The 24,830-nt window shown below is 31.7% G+C and overlaps 1 protein-coding gene across 1 annotated transcript; it reads left to right on the top strand.

Annotated features, from left to right (window-relative positions):
- Nucleotides 1-1,477: 1,477 nt before the first annotated feature.
- Nucleotides 1,478-24,660, top strand: LOC123654482 (vitamin K-dependent gamma-carboxylase). The gene is made up of 10 exons (XM_045590382.1): nucleotides 1,478-1,502; nucleotides 1,575-1,739; nucleotides 4,578-4,733; nucleotides 6,067-6,232; nucleotides 10,574-10,759; nucleotides 12,615-12,778; nucleotides 14,765-15,243; nucleotides 16,731-17,226; nucleotides 17,326-17,669; nucleotides 23,549-24,660. Exons 1-10 carry the CDS (start codon nucleotides 1,478-1,480, stop codon nucleotides 23,660-23,662), a joined length of 2,295 nt encoding a protein of 764 aa, XP_045446338.1. The 3' UTR covers nucleotides 23,663-24,660.
- The last annotated feature ends 170 nt before the right edge of the window (nucleotides 24,661-24,830 follow it).

Raw genomic sequence — 24,830 nt, 5'->3', positions numbered from 1 at the left:
TCTCATCGCATTGTGAAAAATATTTAGGAGCAAGGTCATCAATGATATTACTAATTAATTCATATCTTATAACAATCAGTTTTTTTTTTTATTGCCAAACATTATATTTAACAAATTTTCTATTTGATGGTCATAGCTCGCACCAGGTGAACAAAAATTCAATAAATTCTTTACATTGATATTAAGCAAGTAGCCAAATCCTTGACCCGGCTTATCTGGCACTGAATTTGTTTCCTTGGCGACTGACATGGCATCTAAAGCACCTCGACCCAAAACATTCCCGTGAGATGAACAGTGATAACCGATGAGTCATGAGCGTACGAATTCTTGTGTCCGGGTTTGGTTCAAGTCTTTCTGAACACGTCAAAGGTGTACAAGAGGGTGGACATTACTCAGCCGTCATAAGCTCGGACAATTTTGACCCCCAACAAATAGCTCCATAGAACTTTAATCAGCTGTCCCAAATGATAATATCCCTGAATTCAGTAATGATAACGTTAATTACTACAGCACTTCGCAGTACCGTCAGCATTTTGACGTCATCCATGTAGAAAAGGGAGACTTAATACCTCCTCTACACACAATTGAAACGCTTATTTTTATGTTTAAACATTAGTTTTACTCGAACATTCTAACAAATAATATAATAATAAAAAACTTAAATAAGAAACATTTAGATATACATAATAACGAACATAAATATAAAAGGATTAAAGATTTGCATTATTGAATAACGATGCCATTATGTTGAGAATAATCATGTTCATTTGAAATCAAATATTGAGAAAATTGTGACTTACGTCCCACATCAAAATATCACAAGCGAGAGGTAAAAAATAATTTATCAATGTAAGCACGACATTGTGTCATTATCATTTAAATTGAAATATAAAATAGATATAATGTATCACTCTATATGTAAATAAATTTAATTTGGTGAATCTATCTAAAGAAATTGAAGCGCAAAAAAAGTTGTCATAAATTATTTTATAGGCGGTTACAAAATTATTGTGACGATGTAGGAGAGGAATGAAACATCTCTTTTTTAGATATTTGACTTTTATGTATTAAGAAAATTATATACCTATGTATCATTATTTTTTTTAGTAGTCTCCCTCTGCATATAAACATCTTTAATATAACAAGCAACGCAAATAAAGTCACATGTAAAAATTGTGTAAGTCTTTAAGTGTTTATTCATGATTCCATACATATATGCAACAGTATACGTATTAGACACAATTATGTTTAGATTTATTTACGCATAAATTTGTATAATCTAAACTAAACCAACACTAATTTACCTTGACGCACGATTATGCAACCAATGACATGGAAGCTCATATTTGCTCAACTTTGTGCTCATACATAATTGCTTCGACAAATTGTTTCATAACTTAATATTTTAAATTAAATGACGTAGCCCATCAACCCCTATTCACCACAGTCTTCGTTTTGTGTTCAGTGTGTACAAACCATGAGCAAAGCCTTACTCCTACTATGTAAGTAAAAAACCATACATGTACAATACAAAATTTACGTCCCTGAGATTATTTTTACTAATTTATTTCTAGGGAAGAAAATCAGAACATGGGTCGAATGCTTGTATACGAATATCGATGGAAAATTTCAAGAACAATTCGGTTTTCATATGACACAACTTACTTTAGCCAAGCTTATCAACTATTTATACAGACCCAAGGATTCCTCCAGTTTGGCGATCACAAGGATTTTATTCGGTAAATTCATATATTTAAGATGGTATTATATAAACTCGCTTCTAAACGTGTATACTTGTAAAATGTCTGTATTTATACGTATATCTATACGATATTTTTCTTGGTTTACGGACCGTGTCGAGTTATAAGTATTATTTTTTTGTCTTTGAACCATTTATAATTTTCTTAATAAGATTTAAGTACAAATGAAAATTAGTTTTAGCTTTGTACGATTTGAACACGATCTTTATGAGTAACTAGCTGACCCGGCGAACTTCGTATCGCCTAACAGTGACTTTTAAGTATTATCACAAATCTTTTGTATGGGAGTATAGAAAAGTGTTGTTTTTAGACTTTTTCAGGAAATTTAATTTTTTTTTTTTTTTTTTGAATTTTTCTCTCCGTAAGAACCATCCTCGTACTTCAAGGAATATTTAAAAAAAGAATTAGCGAAATCGGTCCAACCGTTCTCGAGTTTTGCGCTTAGCAACACATTCAGCGACTCATTTTTATATTATAGATTGTACGTTATAAAATTGCTCGTTATATGAGAACATTAATTTTGTTGAAATACGTCAATAATTTTAAGTTGTGTCAGCTACATATCATTCATAGTATAAAACAAAGTCGCTTCCCACTGTCTGTATGCTTAGATCTTTAAAACTACGCAACGGATTTTGATACGGTTTTCTATAGTAAATAGAGTGATTCCAGAGGAAGGTTTATATGTATAATAAATGCATAATATAGTAGAGGAACACTGATAGTTCTTGCAACCGTGCGAATCCAGGGCGGGTCGCTAGTTATTATAAATTAGAGAGAGACGTTACATTGCTTTAGTGAATTTTTGGCTTTACATGTCACGAAAGAAAACTTAGTTAATATTATTATGTAACGGTAGACGAGACGAAGACATATACTTAATTAAAAATTGTAAAATAAAGAACTTTTTTTATTATATATATTTAGAATGTTTCAAAAAAAAGTTGTTATTAGTTCAGTGATGCCGAATTATTAATTATTATGGACACAAATTTACAATTATACTTCTCCATAAATGAGCAAAAACTTACTCTAGCAAGGAAGTAAAAAGTCATAAGAAAAATTCGTAAATTGTTGCTAGTTTAAATTTTCGAAGCAATCTTCGAATCTAATGAATAATCCAACGGACGTGACTCCAAAAATTATTTTATTTTTTCCGATATAATACCTAAGTAGGTATCATTGGATACAAGTAGTGTTGGATATATCATATAAAACATGTTTGCAAGGTGAAGTGATGGTATTGTCTTCAATTTAGTAGAAATTCTTATCAAAAATATTAAACTTGCCTTGACAATTTCATAGATAATAAGATTGGCCTTAGCGTTACATTATTTAAATTACATAAAAGCATGTATTTTAATATAATTTAAAATTATAAAAACTTTATTTGTACAAAACTAGAATATGAACTAGTTTATACTAGTTCTTATACTAGTTTATTCCAAAAAATTCTTATGAACTTTTTGAAATATATTAATTTTTAACCGACTTCCAAAAAAGGAGGAGGTTCTCAATTCGACTGTATTTTTTTTTATGTATATTACATCAGAACTTTTGACCAGGTGGACCGATTTCGACAAATTTTTTTTTTAATCGAAAGGTGGTGTGTGTCAATTGGTCCCATTTAAATTTATTTGAGATCTAACAACTACTTTTCGGGTTATATCTAATAATGCGTTTTTATTTGACGCTTTTTTCGTCGACCTACGTTGTATTATACCGCATAACTTTCTACTGGATGTACCGATTTTGATAATTCTTTTTTTGTTGGAAAGGGGATATCCCTAGTTTGGTACCATGATAAGGAAACCAGGATCTGATGATGGGATCCCAGAGAAATCGAGGAAAACTCTCAAAAATCCGCAATAACTTTTTACTGGGTGTATCGATTTTGATAATTTTTAATTTAATCGAAAGCTGATGTTCATCGTGTGGTCACATTTAAATTTCATCGAGATCTGATTACAACTTTTAGAGTAGGTAATCTTTTTCTAATAATGCGTATTTACTTGACAAATTTTTCGTCTACCTACGTTGTATTACTTGTCGATATAATTGAAGTCGGTTTATTTTCCTTTGCCTGCAAACACAGTTATGCTTATTAGTAAATCGTGTTATTTGGAAATCATATTTATAAACGAATTACATATTGATAAAACATGAATAATATTTTCCGATTTTACCAACAAAAAATCATGAGTGCAATTAGAATACGAAGGTAAATTTCGCAATCGTCAAAAGCTAATAGCTCAGGTGGAAAATCGGCCGATCGGAGAAGACCACGGTTCAAATCCTCGTGTTTCCAGATCGATATTTTTTTTCCTAATTGCACTCATGATTTTTTATTTATATAGACAGTTCTTCTTTTTATTATTATATTGGTAAAATTGAAAAATATTTTTCATAATTTATCTTTATTATCTTTTAATTATTTCTTATTATTGATTTTATAGATCACAATCTATCTATATCTATTATAGACAAGATCCACAAGGATCTTGTCTGGACGAGCTTTGTGGATCTATTAATATCTAGCCGTTCTTCATTATATTATATCCCTTGAGCTAACTTGCTGTAGTTCATTATTTTTATAAAATATAAAAATTAAAGCAAAAATAATTTTTATTAGTTTTATCTACCTACTTGCAATTGGAATTGCTTAAATTTAACATAAAATATTTTTTATAACAGCAAATATTAGATTATGAATTAAAAAAAGTCTAAGTTCGTAAAAGATATTCTAAAACGATTTCTTTTACGCTTTATGTTATAATCTATACCGAAGTTTTTGTTAATAATTCTTTCAACTTACAGGACTGGCTATGTTGTTCGATATACCAGATGAGCGCGGAGGTTCTATTATGGACAAACGATGGGGTGACCCTATGGTCTGTCACTTTCCACTTATAAAATTCATTATCGCTATCCCTATGCCCTATATGGCTTTAGTGTATGCGGCACTGTGGCTCGGTACGTATCTTCTATAACTTAAGTTTCCTAGGGCCTACATAACAACCATAAATAAATAAAAACTTCACACTTAACTCCCCCAGTAGGATTTTCTCCTGTGTCGGGGGTCCAGAAACACACACATACAAAAGCACAAATGCCCAGACCACGACAAACATCTATATGGCTTATACAAATGTTTGTGATGTGCGGGGATGGAACCCGTGACCGCTAGCGCGACAGCCAATACTTAAACCGCTGCGCCAATGCGTCAGGACATAAATAAGTGTTAGCAAAAAAAAAATAAGCAAATATTAGCAGTATTTGTATGAATTAGTTGAGAAGGGAACGGGATTGAAAGATTAGTCCGCCGACTTGTCGCGCTATCCTAAGCTATATAGCCTAACTATATAATACTTTTTTTTATCAATATTTCTTATGTATTATAGTTTATGATTGACATCAACAAAATACATTTTTTTATTAGGTTTAGGTAAGGTTATGTTTTTAATCATAAAACTCATAATTAGATATTACATACACACTATTTGTGATTTGTGTTCTGAACACATACAACACGACGCTGGGGATATAGGATTTCATCGTACTGGGGGCAATTGAATGTAAAATCTTTATTTTATTTTTTTATAGTTATGACATACATGTAATTCGGTAAATGCAATTTCATACTTGTCATAGCATATCGTTTACAACTTTCCGAAAAAAAAAACCCCGTGGCTCTCGGGGACTGCCGCGGTAAAGCTATTGCATAGCATTTTTTATCAACTTATGCAATTATATATTTTTTTATGTTTTATTTTTACAGTATTTTTTTTTCTTTCATATTAATTCAAGTTACACTTTTTGAGCGTTATGACCTTTTTTCTTTTATTGAATAAATGAGAAGTTAATATCGTTTAAAATATTTTTATTATCTTACAATACATGGAGCAGCTCGTCTCGATCCGTGCGAGCTTCGTACAGTCGTACCATATACATACAAACGAACGCTCAGCCGAGCTACATGGCAGGCGGAGTAGGGGGTGTTAGGTTTTATTTACGTTACGGGATTTCTTGATTCGGTCGCCGCGCTCAAAGTCTGCGATAAAAGCTATAAAATAGCTTAAAAGGTTTAACAAGTTATGAGAGAGTAATAAAATTATCATCATTACAGCCTATACAGTCCACTGCTGGACATAGGCCTCCACAAGCTTACGCCAAAAATAACGTGAACTCATGTGTTTTGCCCATAGTCACCACGCTGGGCAGGCGGGTTGGTGACCGTAATAAAATTAAAGAGAGAATAATTTAACAAGTTGTGACATATTTAAATAATATTAAATGTCATTTTTAGGAGCTTTAGGCATGACGCTGGGCTACAAGTATCGCTTGAGTGCGTCAGTATTCACGTTAAGTTACTGGTATCTATTCCTGATTGAAAAGAGCTACTGGAACAATCACAGCTACTTATTCGGCGTGGTCGCCTTACTACTTACTACGACCGAGGCCAACTGCTACTGGTAACACACTCTTTCCTTCTCTCATCTTCATCCTTTATCATTCGTTTATGCACACTGTTTCGCTTCTTTGCATCCTTATATTATTAACACAAATTTATAATCATCTATGATAACCAGCGGATCAAACAAACAATAAAAATCTGTCCCTTTAAAATTTTATATAGATTAAATACTTTTAACCGATTGCGAAAATAGGAGACATGGTCATTTTATTTTTATACAATGATAGGCTTGCGTTTGACCACTATTTCACCTGATGATAAGTGAAAATGCGGTCTAAGATGGAGCACGCTTACCTAGAAGTAACCTATTCACTCGCGACTTAAAGATCCCCAGGTTATAATTTTCTGGAAACACAGAAATGTTTGTGAAGACCAAATATGAACCGTATACAAAGATTCTGGAGACGCTCATGTTTATTTAATTTGTCTCCCTTAAGTTCGAGAAAACAAGTATCAGCATAGTCAAGAATTAATCATCCAGTATTGACATTTCACAGGACATACACATAGACCGAAACATTTATACTAATAAATGTTTCTGGTATACCCTTATTGGTCACCTTACTGGACTTCGGAAAACACGCACGGTTCTAAAATCCACCTTAACTTCTTACCTCCGTCGTTTACTGCATGTAAATTTTCATACACCGTACCTAAAGGATATAATATTTAATACTTTTGTAAAGTAGTGTGTACAAGTAGTGTTTTGTAAGTAGTAATGCCGATGACGAAGCTTGAAATATAATATCGATAATGTAACAAGTTTGCTTAAACTATATTCTACGATAAATGTACAACAGTAGATGGTATGTACACACATAGATAGTTTTAACTAAATTTCAGTCCTTTACAGTAGTAGATATCGTAAAATGGGACTTGCGTTTTTTTTTTTACAAATAAATATTGACTTGATTTAAAACCACGTACCTATTATACGTGAAGCAAAAACTTTGTACCCCTTTTTACGAAAATTGGGCGGACAGAGGAATGTGAAATTTCGCACACTATATTAGAGAAGGAGTGCAGAAAGCTATTTTTTTTTAATTTATGCGTAAAAAATACATTAAATCAATAAAAAAACGTTACACACACTACCATGTATTTGACACACACGCACGTATACTCTTTTGTTTATTATTTTTTGTATTATTATGGAAATTTATATAGTCTTTGTCAACAGAAAATTAATAAAGTTTTCAAACTTATAATTTAAATTAATTATGATCGAATTTCGACCACTGGGCGACCACTAGTACCTACATTATTTTATAATTTTCAAAAATGTCTTTTTGTTTAAATAAGCATCACTGCTAAAATACTAACAATAAGTGTATGTTAAAAATAACCATAAAAATCGTAAACTATATCTACAATATTTCTTTACTTCATTACGACAAAAATGTGCTTTTTAATTTATCTAGTACCTGGGTGACCGAGATTAGCTCGGTATTTTTAGTAAATTGTGTTTTATGGAAATCATATTTAAATACGAATTACATATTGATAAAATATGAATAATATTTTTCGATTTTACAGACACAATAATAAAAAATTTGAACTGGTTATTTGAATAAAAAAATCATGAGTGCAATTAGAAAAAGAGGAAAAAAATAACCGATATGGAAAAATGGGGATTTGAACCGTGGTCTTCTCGGTCGACCCCGACCGGCCGATTACCCACCTGAGCTAGTACAGCTTTATTGACAATTGCGAAATTAAACTTCGTATTGTAACGATATTGCAGCCATTTTTCCATTGCCTAAAAACAAGGATAAAACGACATTTTCTAAAAATTAATCTAGGATTATATCGATTTGTCGCCCCCGAAATCCCTTTCATACTAAATTTCATGAAAATCGTATTAGATAAGATTAACAGTGCGCTGATGTATAATCAATTAATCAGTCATACCTAAATCAAATAACCTATATGATGATAGTTAGTTTTTTAAGAGGACGTTATTCTGAGAAAAAATAAACTCTTGAACATTCTCAATGAGAATTGAGATTTCACACCTATAGATCAAGAGTAAGATTAAATTGTTGGTACCTACATTAGCATCGTTCGTCCTTTTTATATATTCTAATTTTTGTAGAATTTTGCATTTGTACAGTCGAGAGCACAACAATGTGATAATCGGTGCATAAACTAAAGAATAAGACAATTTTTATATTGAATAGGTACACTTGAATACTAACGTTATATAATTGTATGCAACTTAACTATAATATTAACGCCTGATGGTACGCGGATACCGTAGCCTATGGATGCCTGCAACACTAGGAGCAGTGCAACGTTGCCGATCATAACCTCGACCCTTCCCCAAAATAGTGGCATTTAGCTGTCATCTTACCAAAGTTTTAGTTATATCTTCATTCGGACTGCTCCAAATTTTATGCAAGGTATTTACTGCTGTGCCCTGCCTCATAAAAGAGTGCTAAAATCTTTTATGACAGATGAGTATATATTTACAAAACGAGATAGGAGGTGTATTAAAAATATTTTATGGGAGGTATAAGCCATTGGAAGAGCCCTAAATCTGACAAATTTTCGCATTTTTCTCTCGTTTAACCTGTGATAGACACGAATGAATAACTTTAAATATTTGTCGTATACGGTAAACATAAAAGAAAATACCTCGTTTTCAATCGGGAGCAGCCTACTGGGAAAGTTTACAAATGAATAAAGAATAATAAAGCTCTCAATCAAACCTTGTGTGGTGAGTAAAATAGAGCTTTTGAGGATGCGTTGTCTAATAACGGGGTTAGCGTCAGCAATGCTCTTGGTAATCAATTCGCATTTCACATTCGATTACCGCTTTTAAACAAACAAGCAAACAAACTTTTCATCTTTATAATATTAGTATATATTATATAAAATAATTAATCACCATGACATAATTTTTATGATTAATTTTATATAAACGTAGTTACAACTTAAGTAAATATGTGATACATCTTATATATAAATATCTCGTGTCACAATGTTAGTAAAAATACTCCTCCGAAACGAGTGGACCGATTTTTATGAAATTCTGTGTGCATATCGGGTAGGTCTGAGAATCGGCCAACATCTATTTTTCATAACTTTAAGCTATAGGGCGGGATTAAGGGGGCTAATAACATATTTGGCGAAACAACGTTTGTGGGGTCAGCTAGTCATATGATAAAATTGTAACTGATCAAAGTCTCTACTTGAGAGGTATTCATAAAAACTTTATTACCTATAGTGATCCTTTCCAGAGCAAACGAAACCAAAATGTTTATTTTTTAGAATTATATTATATTCACCTGTATTTTTCCCCCGTACACCGCTAAATCGGCAGCAGGAAAATAATAATAAATAATTTTGTTTGGTCGCAATCGAAAAAAACTAACTTTTCTTTAAATTGACAAATAATAAAATCCAGGTAGACGAAAAAAGGAAATTAAATACGCATTATTAGGAATAACTCAAAAGTACTAGTCAGATCTCGAGAAAAATTTTATGAGACCACTTGACAAGAAATAGCTTTCAGTTAGAAAAAGAATTATCAAAATCGGTACAACTAGTAAATAAATCTAAGGTAACACATATAAAATATTACGGACGATCTTTAAGCTTTATTTTATAATATGTTTGTGGTGTACAATAAAGTATAAAATAAATAAATAAAATAAAGTCGACGTTTTCTGCAATATAATTTTTGACAGTCAAGATTGAAATAGTATAAATTGCGAATAGGTTTTTTACAAGCTTAAGCTTAGAACTCTTCACTCCATTAGCAACTGTTACAGGTATAGTCAATAATATTCGCAACGCTATCCATACATTTAAATAAAATTCTTGTAAGTTGCAATCTTTTATATATAATAAAACTTGATGGGGGCAAAACGATTTTAGATTTATGAATTCCTCACACAAAATACATCCATCTATATCTGATTTAGAATCTATATCTATGATCTGTAAATATTTGTGTAAGCACTAAAAATAACTAATCGATATCAAAAGCAAAAATCTTAATAATTTCCAGGTAAAGTGGAAAATGAGCGTCATACACTTCAAAATATCATTAAATGTACCTGTAGTAGACTAACGATGATATTAAAACCAGTATAGTAATAGTTCAAAATCGATTTATCGTTTCTGAACTATAAAATAGCTTAGAAAGAAGTTTTTGTTTAAATCGTCTTTTAAAATAATTTTCATTATTTCTTTAGTGGCGTACATAAAACGTGGAAATTTAAAAAAAATTCTATTACAACAAAAGCTCAAACCGCTACAACTCATCTCATCTTCACTACACTTAATTATAAGGTATTAATCACTTACCAAGCTTATAAATTATTATTTTTAGGTCATTAGATTCCTATCTGGATCCCTCTTTGTCGAAGAAAACGGTACCATATTGGAATTATTTTATTCTGAAGTATCAATTTTTCATTCTATACTTCATGGCGGGTATGAAAAAGGGAACAGCTGAATGGTTGACAGGATACTCCGTGCAGAATCTCAGCGAGCACTGGGTATTTAGCCCTTTCAAGTAAGTACAAGCATAGTAGCTCATAAATAATAATTAGTTGAATAATACAATTTAGTTAAGTAATCGTAAGCGAGAAATGAGCAATAATAATATTTATCGAATTAACCACATTTGGCAATTTGTTGTACGTAACTTGTAAGTCGAAAATTATTGGATGATTTTTTTTTTTTTTTTTTTTTGATAACATGGCATTTAAAGCAAAAACATGCCTGCCATAACCTGCGTCATATGTAATAACATGCCTGCCATAACCTGCGTCATATGTAATAACATGCCTGCTACAACCTGCGTCATATGTGAAACAAACATTAAAAAACTGGTTGGTAAAACGCAAAATATTTTCAACCCTGTTTATAAAAATGAAATATATGTCTTAAAATGACTAGATCATTAAAAAAAATTGTTGAATATAAATATTACATGACATTACATACATGAATATGAATATTACATAATACCCGAATATCCTAAATTAATTATTTTACATACTGGATGTATTATATTTGCAAGTTGGTGTACTTCCTGTTTGTATTGGATTTATACTGTTAGGTTGATCATTTGATTTGATGTTGGTAAAAAATAGCCAAGTCAAATCTTGGACTTGATTTACATCCCGAGTGAAAACAAAATTTGGCACCCATTTAGATCTCAATTCTTTTGGCGGTGAAGTCGAAAACGACGCATTCTTCGATATTAGCTTGGCTCTCATTCCTCGTCTATGTTTTTGATGGAATATTATTAGTTTTTGTAAAGATATTGTAACTGATACTGGTTTTGGTCTTGAATAGATATATTGTTATTGTTAAAATCGCTTTATGTATCTACATTTACGCCATATTTATTGTACGCTTTGGTTGATGATCTTTTAGCGGAGGGTTTGTTTTTTGCTTGAAGGACTCATTATGTGTGTTATGAGTACAAGACATATGTATATTATTATCTTCTTTCACTGAGACACAAACGCCATTAGACCGTGCTAAAAGGTTTTACCCGAAAAGCAAAGCGCTTTGTAGGATCCTAATATACTTATATCTTTACGATATACAAATCTTCTGCGGCATAAACTGCTCTGTAAGTCGTTGATCAGAGCATACTAGGATATATAATTGTGAATTTTGAATATTTACTTAAAAATACACATAGTACGTGTACTGTATAGGCGCTTAAATACCGGCGGTTACGGGTTCGATTCCCGCTCAGACGGATATTTGTGCACATATACAATAATGTATCATAGTATAACATTCAAACATTGGCTATGTGGCTACGGCATTAAAGACCACCACCCCCTCTCTTCCCATGGGTGTCGTAAGAAGCGACTAAGGGATAATAAAGTTCTACTACCACATTGGAACTTAAAAAGCCGACCGATGGCTTGACAACCATCCAACTGCTGGCTTTGAAATACACAGACCGAAGACGAGCAACAGCGTCATCGGTGCGTCACCAACCCACCTGCCCAGCGTGGTGAATATACGCCATTTTTGGCGCGAACTTGTGGAGGCCTATGTCCAGCAGTGGACTTTGATAGGCTGAAGTGGTGATTGAGGTCTGATTTTGTTCTCTCGCACATCTGTACCTCGCGATAACACCATCAGTCACTCCCATGAATGAAATTTAAGAAAAAAATATTTCACATGCAATACTTTAAATTAAAATTTAGTCAAGAAAAGAAATGAATTTAAATAAAATAAGGTTTGGTTCTAAAAGAATCATCAAAATTCGGTACATCCAGTAAAAAAATTACTATCAGCTAACAAACATAAAAATGTTAAATTGAGAACCTCCTACTTTTTTGACGTCGCTTAAAAAAGAGCAGTGGTTGTTAGAATTTGAAATAATTTTGTCTTTTCAGATTATTCTTAACGGTTCCACAAATAGATTATATCATAGTTCACTGGTTCGTGTTCACATTCGACCTCACCGTGGCAATATGGATGATGTGGTCTCGGACTCGGCACGTCGCTATGATCCTCTGCGCTCTCTTTCATCTTATGAACAGCAGGCTTTTTAGAATCGGTTTGTGTTGTTTAAGTTTTAGAATGGCGTATACTTACATACTTGTGCATTAAAACCGAATTTGCCGTTTCACGATAAAAATATCAGTGATAAATTATAATTTCAATTGTTAATGTTGAAATTTGGAAGTAGATATCGTTTTTTTTTTGCTGTAGTGACCTTTTAAATATCTTAGTTTGATTTTATACTATATTTTGTTCAAATTGTGCTTTTGTCATATTCGTTTAAAAAATAGGTAATACCATTCTTTTGAAGTTTTATTTTCGCTTTTTATATTTTTTACGCGGATTTCACTCATTATAATGAAACAACTTTTTCGGGTTTTTATCGCGGTTAATAAAGTTTTTTAAATGCCCGACGTTTCGGATACTTTACAGCAACCATGGCCACGGGGGGCTGGTCCTCCGAAAAAGTTGTTTCATTACACAACTAAGATATTTTTTTATTGCTTTAGTATATTTTACACTGACGAGTGCTTTGTACTTTTATGATTTGCTCTTACTCTCATATAAACTATGCTTCATGCGTTTGCAAATATATATTTACTCATATATGTTTTTTATTTTTTTCGTAAATCAATAATTTTAGCAAAAAGCTTTTTTTTATTTGGAGGATAAATTTCATTGGGTCTTAATGTACATATATAAACTTTTTTTATACCCCTAGATCAGTAAATAAGCGTACAACTGACCTGATTGTAAGCGGATACCGTAGGTTAAAGACGCCTGTAACGCCAGGATAATTACAAGCGCGTTGCTAACCCTTACCCTGACCCCCCCTCCCCCCCCCAAGAGCTCTGGCCACCTTACTCACCACAGAAACGCAACCCTACTCAAGTAGGTAGAGCAGTAGTAGAGCAGTTTTATTTAGCTGTGATCTTCTGTAAGGTTGAGGTACATCCCCATTCGGGCTGGTCCAAATTTTGAGACTACCTTAATAAAATTAATATATTGGGATTTTTATGGTTAGTTAAAAGTATTTGTACGGGATATAATGTAAATGATATGTAAATTTATTATACAGTTAGTTACCACCTTTATTATTATTAAATACACAATTTTAATTTGAGTTATTTGGAACAAATCACCGATTACGTTTTTTAGCGTGTGATGAACAATAAACAATGAAAACTAAAAATAAAACTTTTTTTGATTAATGTAAACAAAATATTTTTCTGTATAATAATATTGTGAACAGATGATTCGAAAAAACAAAATTAATTTATGTTACTTAGTATAACAATCGTACTCTAATTATTTAGTTATAAAATTTTCCTTACTTAATAGAGGTAACGTCTTATGTTTTTATTTACGTTTAAATTATTGTGATTTTATGGTAATTAATACAAGTGATGATACAGTCTGTACACAGATGAAGGTTAGTTAAGAAGATCTGACAACGATTTCCAACATGTGCATACTTATGTATTAATTAGGACATTGTTTGCAAGTACCTATAGACTACTTCCATTACAAACCAAAACTTTGTCTATTCGGCGGGCAATATCCTTTTTTTAGAGTATCGATCGTTTTCAGGTATTTGTGATAACAATTGACACCGAAAGTTTTACGTTAATTCCAAGGGACAAGTGGAAGATTTACACAAAAATTCCCCAAAACAGAAACAAATATTTGTACAAACATAAATATCTACCACGCCTTTGAATCGAATCCGCGATCGTTGGCGTGAAGTGACAACTCGTAACACTATACAATACAAGTTTTTATAACAACGTTCGAACTTAAATTTCTTATTTGTTTATCAATTACTAACTATTCTTAGTTTTATGGTTTCCGACAATCAAATTGTAAATTATGTATTTAAAACATTACGGGTGCTCTGTGCACTAAAATTAATTATACAATAGCTCAACAAAATACGAAAACAGCTATATTAAGTCACGTTTTAGAAAACATAACTTAGTTATGTTACTCATAGTTTATTTAAATAGATTATTTATTTATATTACGAGTGATTTTATTTCAGGAATGTTTCCATGGGTCTGCTTAGCAACAATGCCCCTGTTTTATCCTTTTGACTGGCCAAAAAGAACAAAAATTTTTGCAGAAAAAGTTATGTCGAAAGTAAAAGGAGAATTTTTCAAATATACGAAAAAGTTTAATATTAATACAACTCATCATAAAAATCATGCTGTTGAAGAGATAGAAAAACATGTAGACAGTGTACATAATGAAGATAAATCAAAAAGTTCGTCGGATGTTGATAGAATTAAGGAACAAAATACTAACGTAAATTATCCCATTGAAACAAAAATTGACGGCGAAAAAATAGGGAAAAAAAAAGAAAAGTCGTTTGATACAAAAAATAAAGAATTGGATACGAAAACTAATGTTGCTGCAACAACAGGAGAAGATACCCAACGTCGGAAGCTAATCACTTTCATGTTTATCGTCCTACATGTGCTATCTCAAGCTTTCTTGCCTTATTCACACTTTATAACAAAGGTAGGCTCTTAAGAAAAAATTTAATATAAATTAGTTTTACTGTGTCGTTACGGCAGTAAGAATATAGCCACCACCTCTCTTCCTGTGAGTGTCGTAAGAGGCGAGTAAGGGATAACACAGTTCCACTACCACCTTGGAACTTAAAAAGCCGACCGATGGCGGGATTACCATGCAACAGCTGGCTTTGAAATACACAGACCGAAGACGGGCAGCAGCGTTTTCGGTGCGACAAAGCCAGCCCTACGGTCTATGGGTAAAACACATGAGTTCACGCCATTTTTGGCGCGAACTTGTGGAGGCCTATGTCCAGCAGTGGACTACAATAGGCTGAAATGATGACGATGTTTTTTTAACAGCTCATTCGAGGTGTAACCTCCTTGAGTTTTCTTATATATTCCTCAAGTATTTAAAAAGTGGTATAATGTTGTGTTGTGTGTCAATTAATAAACGAACGCTTTACACGGACGACAATACACTCGATTCAAAAGTAGAACACAAGCGTCCAGACCGCGAAACTTCATTATCTGTGAGCTATGCAAAAGCGCACCAGCCAATTGCTAAGATCAAAGAGGCAACCCAATTCCAGCATTTGTAATTTAAACTTAGCGTAGTTTCAATTCCGAACGATATATAAAACAGACTAAAAAAACATCATGAATTGTTATTGTTTTGCTTAAAACTAGCTTCTGCCTGCGACTTCGTCCACGTGGAATAGTAACAATTCTGTTATAGGTACTTGATTTTTGCAAAACTTTTACTGTTTACGCAGGGCACACAGGGGAAGCTCTCAAAAGAAAAAAAAAACGATTTAAAAAACATTCTTTATTGGTGCTCCGCTCCTGTTGGTCTTAGCGTTATAATGTATACCTCTAGCCTTCCTCGATAAATGGGCTATCTAACACTGAAAGATTTTTTTTAAATTGTACCAGTAGTTGCTGAGATTAGCGCTTTCAAACAAACAAACAAATTCTTCAGTTTTATAATATTGGTATAGATGTATAAGCCTTATACCATATTACCTTTATAAATTAAATTAATGAATGCTGAAAAAAATATATAATTATGTTTAGTACTAAAAAATAATTTATTTGAAAGTGAAATACGATGACACACTTCTTATGATTTGTTTACAGTATTAGTGTCATCTAAAAATTTGAGAACGTTATTTCGGTAAATAATGCTCTTCTTAAATAAAAATATTTAATAAGACAATAATGTTATTTATAACGATTTGTTAAAATTCTTATAGTTTACACAGTAATTATAATAACTTTTCGGCTTGAATGAACCTACAGTTTTCATTTTCTACTCTCGTGTAGTCCATATTAGCCTACGGTTGAGAAATATGATTGATATAACGTTACACTTTCCTTTTTAAAAAGTTTTAACGAAACTGTCAAAAGTCCTCCTCGATCGGAGTGTCGAAATAAATTTTGTTATTATATCCAATGTAATATAATGACATTGACATTAAATTAACTTTTCAGGGGTATAATAATTGGACAAATGGCCTATATGGTTATTCTTGGGACATGATGGTCCATACTTGGGAAATCGAGTCAGTCATTGTCAAAGTTGTTGACAATGAAAGCAAAAAAGAATTTTACGTTGATCCGTATATTTATTCACCAAACGATAGGTGGACAAGACATGGTGATATGGTCTACCAGTATGCAGGATGTTTAAAAGACAATATAATAAAGAAAATCAAAGAGAAAGATTCGAACCGTGGAAACGATATTTCTGAAGATATTTCAATTTACATCGACGTTTGGTGTTCGATGAACGGAAGATTTACACAACGTATGTTTGACCCTAAGACTGACTTATTGAATACGTCTTGGTCTCCCTTTGAACCTATACCATATCTGATGCCTTTGCTCGATGAAGCATTGGATTGGAGAAATATTTTACAGGATATTAAGGACGACGTACATACTTGGAGTGATTATAGTGACGTTACTTTCATTGCCGATTTTCCAGGTAAACAAATTTTGTAGCATATCATTATTTTTTGCACTTTTACTCTTGGAAATAAAAACAAATAATCGTAAGTTTAGTATAATAAAAGTATTTTTTCAGGATATTATTTAGAGAAATTTATTCCAATTGAAATATCAAATGTTACGATGACTGTGTTAGATGGGTTGGTTGCCTACGAACCCGATGAGACAAAGTTTATGCAAGGACAGTCTTTTAAACTGAGTAAAGGAAACCAAGTTATAATGAATTCGGGAACTTTCCATAGAATTATCAATATTGGAACTAAACCAGCATTTTATGCTTATACGTTTATTAATAGTTCAGAAGCAGGAAACACTGAATCACTTGCTGCACATCCGAAATTACCATTGGGTCAAGAATTATTTAAACGTTTTCAAAATATGTTTAAATTTTTTAAAAATATAATTTCAAATGTTTTTAAAGTATTTTTCCAGTGTTGTTAATAAATTTTAAATAAATTTGTCCACATTTTAAATGTCTATATATCTTTTTATCATAAAGTATGTATTTGTAGCGTCATTCGCATATGTAACCAAAGTGAATTCTTGAAATTATTTAACTCTAATATTCGTTGTAATAATTACTTATTATACATTATGTACGTTTAAATGACGTGTAGTTTCATTTCAAATCATTATTATATTGTTGAAAGTGTTTTTATTATTTTAAAAACAGATACTTAACATAATTCTAAAAATAAGGTTATATAATACACAGAGAAAAGAGATCTTGAATTAAAAATTTGCCACGCGTTTATTTTTTTCCTCCTACCTTTAAATTTTTTTTTAAATTATATTATTAAAAGAGGGGTTTCATAAGTTTAACGCGTCTTTGTAACTGTGTATCTGTCTATCTGTCTGTGGTATTGTAGCTCCCAAAGCCCAAACGGATGATTTTCGTTTAGTTTTTTTTTGTGTCATAGATAATTTTACCCAAGTGTTCTTAGCAATGTCTCATTAAAAACTGTTCAGCCGTTTGAAGATAATCAGCTCTTTTCTAGTTGATTAGGGGACCTGACTAACTTCCTTAAGTACTATAGATTCGAAATTTGGTACCGTGCTAGTTCAGTGATATTGAAAGTAAGTGGTAAGGTAACCATGACCAGATCAGCCGTTTAAAGATCCTCAGCTCTTTAATAGTTGATAAGGGAATCTGACTACCTTCCATATGTCCTATAGATTCGAAATTTGGTAAAAAATTAAAACTAATATGATATCTACCTAATACTTAACTAAGTTACTAACTTAAACTAATCACTATAAATACCTTCCTAATATTTATGCCTACTTTAAAAATATTTATACCACTTTAAAAAGGACAAAATGAAAGTAAAATTAAAAAAATTAAATCCCCGCAAAAAAAAAACTCTAAAAACTAAAAAATAACGTTCTAAATCTATTATAATTATTATCTTCACATCGCGTCGGGGAACCGCTTACTGCTTAGTGAGAAAAACAGGTGTATTATAGTCACAAATTACAACGACCCTCGCGCCGCGTACCGCACAGCGCACACCGAGCTCGCTGTGCGTAAGATCGCTCGTACCTAAATGTAATTCGTAATAAATATTTAGCTGTTGTTGGAAAAAATACTTTACAATCTTTAGCGGTCCCCCAGCGCGACGACGCGCGACGCTTCGAAAATTAAAATATTTGAACTTATATATGTGACGATAATAATTATAATAGGTTTAGAATGTTATTTGTAGGCTTTTAGAGTTAATTTATTGTGATGGGGAGTTTTTAAAATTTTTAATTTTGCTTTTATTTTCTTATTACATTAATTTTTGTATTGAAACATATCGGAAATATAAGTCTTTCGGCGTCGCTTTATTCTCTTACGTTGACGCAGTGGTAAATACAAACAAAGAATATACTAAAAAAACTTAAAATTTTCAACAAAACTCTGCGGCTGTATATCTAGTAGGTAAACCACAATAAGGCGTTTGTTTTGGACTCAAAATTATAATTTAAAAAAAAATACGAGCATTTATAAAGGATGACATAAATTCTTGTGAATTAAGGTTATTTAATCACACAGACCATGGTACTTTAGAGAGACTTAACTGTTAATAGTATTTTATTGAGGTAGAGCGCAGCGTCTCACACGCTGATTTTCAGTGACTGCACATTGTCACTCGCTTGGAGTGACATCACTGACAGCACCCAACCAAACACACACTCCCACAAATTATAGCTCACTTAACCAAAAATTAAAATAAAATAAATATAGACTATACTTAGAATTATATAAAATAATGTCATCATAAATGAAAGAGCTCAGCAAAGTAAATACGGCTTATCTAGTGCAAAACAATTTAGCACATCATAAAACCAGAGAAAACAGAGCATAATACGTTACATATTATAATCACACTTCAGCCTATCGCAGACCACTGCTGGACATAGGCTTCCGCATATTCGCGCCAAAAATGGCGTAAATTCATGTGTGTTGCCCATAGTCACCACGCTGGGCAGGCGGGTTGGTGACCGTAGTGCTAGCTTCGTCGCAGACGCTGCTACCCGTCTTCTGCCTGTGTATTTCAAAGCCAGCAGTAGGATGGTTATCCCGCCATTGGTCGACTTTTTAAGTTCTAAGGTTCTAGTGGAACTGTGGTATCCCTTAGTCGCCTCTTACGACCACGGGAAGAGAGGGGGTGGCTATATTCTTTACTGCCGTAACAACACAGCTATTAAAGAGTTATTTTAAAGAGTAATTGCAGAGTTTGAGGGAGCTGTTTGTATGCTTAGATCTTTAAAACTACGCAACTGATTTTGATGTAATTGAGAGGAACACTGATAGTTTTAGAGGTTTCTAATGTGATGTTGTCAATAAACACAATTTTTGCGCTTACATTTCAAATATTTTATATTTAGTATCAGTATTGGGTTACTAGTATTTTATAATTTTATACTTATTACAGTCTAGCTAATTAATGAAAAATGTGGGTGAATACACATTTTCTTATACTTACTTATTATCATTTTGATACATTTCGACTATTAAGAATAAATGCCATTTCGTTCACACGAAGAGTTATATCATTGATTAAGTTGGCGTTAAAGGAAAATATGATTTTTATGTTTTCTTGTGAAACAATTCTAATTTTTCTTTTCACGAGATCCTTGATTAAACTGCAACGAACATTCGAAAAAATAGTTTAATAGATCCAAACGTTTTCGAGTTATACACTAACACTAGCATAGCTAGTCATGTAAATTTACATCGGTACATACTCTTAGAACATTTATTTATACTTTATTGTACACCAAAACTACATCAAATACATTAAACATAGTAAAGTTTAAGATATTTACGGTATGTACATTACAGTGGGCGAACTTAAATGCATTTCTTTCAGACAAGCCAAGTAAGAAAGATTTCATTTTTTACTTAACAAATACGTCGCATAGCTTTCTGCGTAGAAAATATTCTGTATCTATGCAAATTCACATCATTCACACAAAAACACATCAAGAACTTTAAAATATACTCTTAATTATGTTGTATAAATAAAGAAATAAACAATATAAATAAATATCTACACAATACACACACGGTCGTCTGTTCATAAAGTAAGCAACTTAATGCTTGTGTTATAGGTAACAGCCGACAGCTTCATGTTTCTTTTTTCAATAAACATACTTATAAATAATACATATATAAATACATAAATAAATACATATATTACACCCAGACTTGGGGTAGGAATCGAACGCACAACCCCCGGAACAGAAAGCAGGGTCACTACAAACTGCGCCAACGGGCTAGTCAAATATATAATGTGACAATTTGTATAAAGTATTCAATTATATTAAATCTAACGATTACGTAATTCTTTATCATTCTATGATTCTACTTAAAACGTAGTGGTTTTATTCTATTTGATTCTACTGTGTGATCCGTTCGGAAACGTGCGTGAGAAACTGTCAAAATTTAAAAAAGTTGGTACTAAATAACAGTTTGGTATGTTTGGTTGGCAGACATTCTTGATAGACTAATAAATATTTAAACCAAAACTATCTCTAAATATTTAATTCTTAATTGTGAATTGTAAATATTTAAATCATTTTAAGGTTGTCAGGGCTTAGAATACCGTTTAACATTCGGTAACGTTAATTTTTCTCTGCAAACATAACGCTATTTACCAAATAACGCCAGTACATTTTTTACCGGTATTAACTCGTATAAATATAACGTTACTTATCTGTACCGTTCGTTACCTTAAAATGCATCCGTTAATTATAATATCTTTATAAAAATATTAGGCTCGTACAATGGATGAAAAATACAGATTATATTATTATTTTAGAATCATTTTTATTGGTTTTTAAATATTGCTGAATACGCTCGGCTTACTTTTTAGTTTGCACATTTGTGTTTTATTTTCGAAAACAATTATCGAATATGAAATAAGCCACTGTTAATTGTTTGTTATAATTTTTCTGTTTCAAAAGGTATCGGAAAAAATTTACGCTATTTACCGGTATTTTATATGTTAATTGGTAACGTTTTCACAGCCCTGGTAATAGTGTCATGTGTGGCGTGACTATGGCGTGAGTAGATTCTGAGTTCATTCATCATTTCGTCTTGAGGCTGTGACGAGTAAACTAAGTTCGGGCTCGGGCCGACGCCTCGTCATTGCGAATATATATCCATCGTTTCAACATTCCGCAATCATAACAAGAAATAGTGTCTTGTCGGCAATACGCCTTACCGCCCCCTGAAAATATTGACATTTTAGCCATCTGTGATATAATAACACCTAAGTATCTTCTTAAAAGTTTTGAGGTTAATCCTTCGCCGGTGATATTAGTGAAAGGTTTTTACTCATTTGTGACTTTCTTATTTTAATTCGGTGATTTAGTTACGGACAATAATTCCAAAATGGAATCGTCGATGAGTTACAATCTAGACGTAACGCCGAATTATTCCTACATTTTTGAATTTGAAAACGAGTTCATACACCAGAATTCAAGGAAATGGATGAAGGAAAATTGGACTGTGGCTTTTTACTATGTTGGAATTTACATGGCTTTTATTTTCGGAGGTCAATATTATATGCAGAATCGTCCCAGGTAAGTGATTTCAAAAACTTATTTAAACTTCCTATTCTTTTTTTTTTGTGTATTTTACCTCTTAAATATATATACACAAAATTGAAAATAAAATCATTTATGTATTTAAAAAAAAATCGCGTTAAAAATATTTAATAAAATTAACACAAGTAAAAGTGTTAATTGTCATAAAATAACACAAGTAAAAATTATTAAATTTACGTCTAGAACACCTCTGTTAAATTTTGATTTTTTAATTTTATATTCCATTTAATTAATAATTCAATCTAGCTTAAAAAGAGTGTAACAAAAATTTGCAAATTAACATTTACACTAGTATCAACAATAGGCAGCATTTGCATATGTCAACATGGACCAGATTATTCAAAAAAGCATTTTTATCCAATTTGTTAGTAAAGTTTACTGCAATAAAAACTGCATAAACTATTTAATACTTCCAATTTTGATTGCAAGATTTACACAATTGAAGATTTAGATTTAACGGTTTTTAATATCAGTACAGTTTTGGTAACAATAAAATCATGCTATATTTAACATAACAATTACATAAGTGTATCTGTTTAATTTTATTAGTTTATTTATTAATCACAAAAGTACAGAAATTAAGATAGAAGTAACTTATTTTATAACTAAGTATGTAGAAAAAAAACATTCTTTATATGATATATTATATCATATATAAATGTAGGTATTACCAGAATTAACTAAATTTAATTTAAGTACTAAAGGCATCCTACAATTTCAATTTCTTTCCTCAAAACACTAACATAATTGTAATTTCACAATAATTCAAAATACTATTAATTATACAAAATTGAGTATTAGTAATGTCGATTACAAATACCTCAAAAAATTAATTACATCAAAGTATATTTTTCCAGCCTAATTTAATTTAAACTGGTATTGTTGTGTGCCAACTTCAATATAGACACTAAAATCTGTTTTATTCTTAATTCTACATGATATTGGCCAAATTATGTGTGGCCTATTTTTGTACTATTATATTCATACGAAATGAATTTATTAACATTCGGTTTCTATCAACAATGCTAAAACAAAAGTTACACGTTTAGCTCCAATGTCTCTTGTGTCTTTGCAGCTCGCAAAAAACGGGCCGATTTTGAAGCAGTAATTTTTTCACATAATTGTAGATTCTTAAATAATTCGGACGTACACAAATGATGCAAAATAAGTTCTAATCGTTTAATTTGCACAATAAATAGGTGCTACTAGATGTAACATCTCAATGTTTGTTATACGTGATAGAATGTGAGAATGTGGAAAACGATAGCGACATTATAATACAATTTTGTTCTAGTGAAATCTTTAATACTTAATAAGATTTTCTTGAAATTGCTAAAAATGTATGTCGTAAATTTTTGGAGACTTCAAAATTCTTTATTATCAATTAACTTCCAACAAACACAATTCTAACACGTAGGTAATAATATATTATAGTCTGTATTTTGTAGCTATATATGTTTCATAGCCGATAGTAATGCGACGTTGCATTGTTAAAATAAGTATAAAATCACAAAAATTAAAGTTTCAAATTAATCTTCGTTTATTTTATAATGTATATAAAATTTTCTTTAAATTCATTTTACAAATACTTGGATTAACCAAGTAATTTGATCACACTTAATCAGTATGGTCACATAAAACTTGCCGAAGACGTACCCGACTGACACCGATTGTTTAGTAGTGGAGCCATACAAGAAGATGAATGTATCAATTGGTCATCAATTTAAAGTCACAAACCGTGAATTATTTAGCGCCGATTCGTAATACAGTGCCGATCATAGTTCGTTTTTGAGCTAGTGTTATTAATAAAATTGCTAGTAGTATTATTAATTGCGCATACGAAAAAAAAATCAATTAGGACGGCTGGGTCTCAGTACCCGGCCACCCGGGTGACGCTGTAAAGGCCGATAGGACCAACAGCAATACACAACCGAAAAAAATAAATAAATCAATTAGGTACATCGACAAGTTATGCAACATAGGTAGACAAAAAAATTTGTCAAGTAAATACGCATTATTAAAGATCACTGAAAAACTACTTCTCAGATTTTGATTAAATTTAATGGCACCGCATGACTGGCACCGCCTATCGATTGACAAAAGAATCATCGAAATTCGTCTTTCCAGTAAAAAGTTCGGAGGTAACACTTTGTCCCTTTTTTGATTGGTTAAAAATGGTTTAACAATGAAGTCAAAGTTTTACTACTCAAGTTTTAAACTCAGATTTTTAACCATTTCATGGTGAAATTCGCTTAGGTACAAAATTTTAATGACAAAGCCAAGTAATAAGAACTGAGCGAAAAATATAAAATTAAAAAAAAACACTGTTTGACTTTCATTTTCATGTGAGAAAAAAGAGATGCCATTTATTGCTTGCATGTGATCACGACAATCACATTTTTGTGTTGCGATGTGTTTTTTGTTTTGATTGTAGTAAAATATTATATTTATTATACGTTTTCGTTAAATCAGGACCTTAGA

This window comes from Melitaea cinxia, chromosome 6 (assembly GCF_905220565.1).
Source record: "Melitaea cinxia chromosome 6, ilMelCinx1.1, whole genome shotgun sequence".
NCBI classification, from domain to species: Eukaryota; Metazoa; Arthropoda; class Insecta; order Lepidoptera; family Nymphalidae; genus Melitaea; species Melitaea cinxia.
This window is presented reverse-complemented; position numbering and strand designations above follow the sequence as displayed.

Excerpts from the sequence above, each read along its gene's own strand:
- LOC123654482 (XM_045590382.1), top strand. The coding sequence starts at position 1,478 with ATGAGCAAAGCCTTACTCCTACTAT. Across the intron at positions 15,244-16,730 it reads ATTCACACTTTATAACAAAG|GGGTATAATAATTGGACAAA; the intron begins GTAGGCTCTTAA and ends TTAACTTTTCAG. Across the intron at positions 17,670-23,548 it reads TAATTTCAAATGTTTTTAAA|GTGCTACTAGATGTAACATC; the intron begins GTATTTTTCCAG and ends CACAATAAATAG.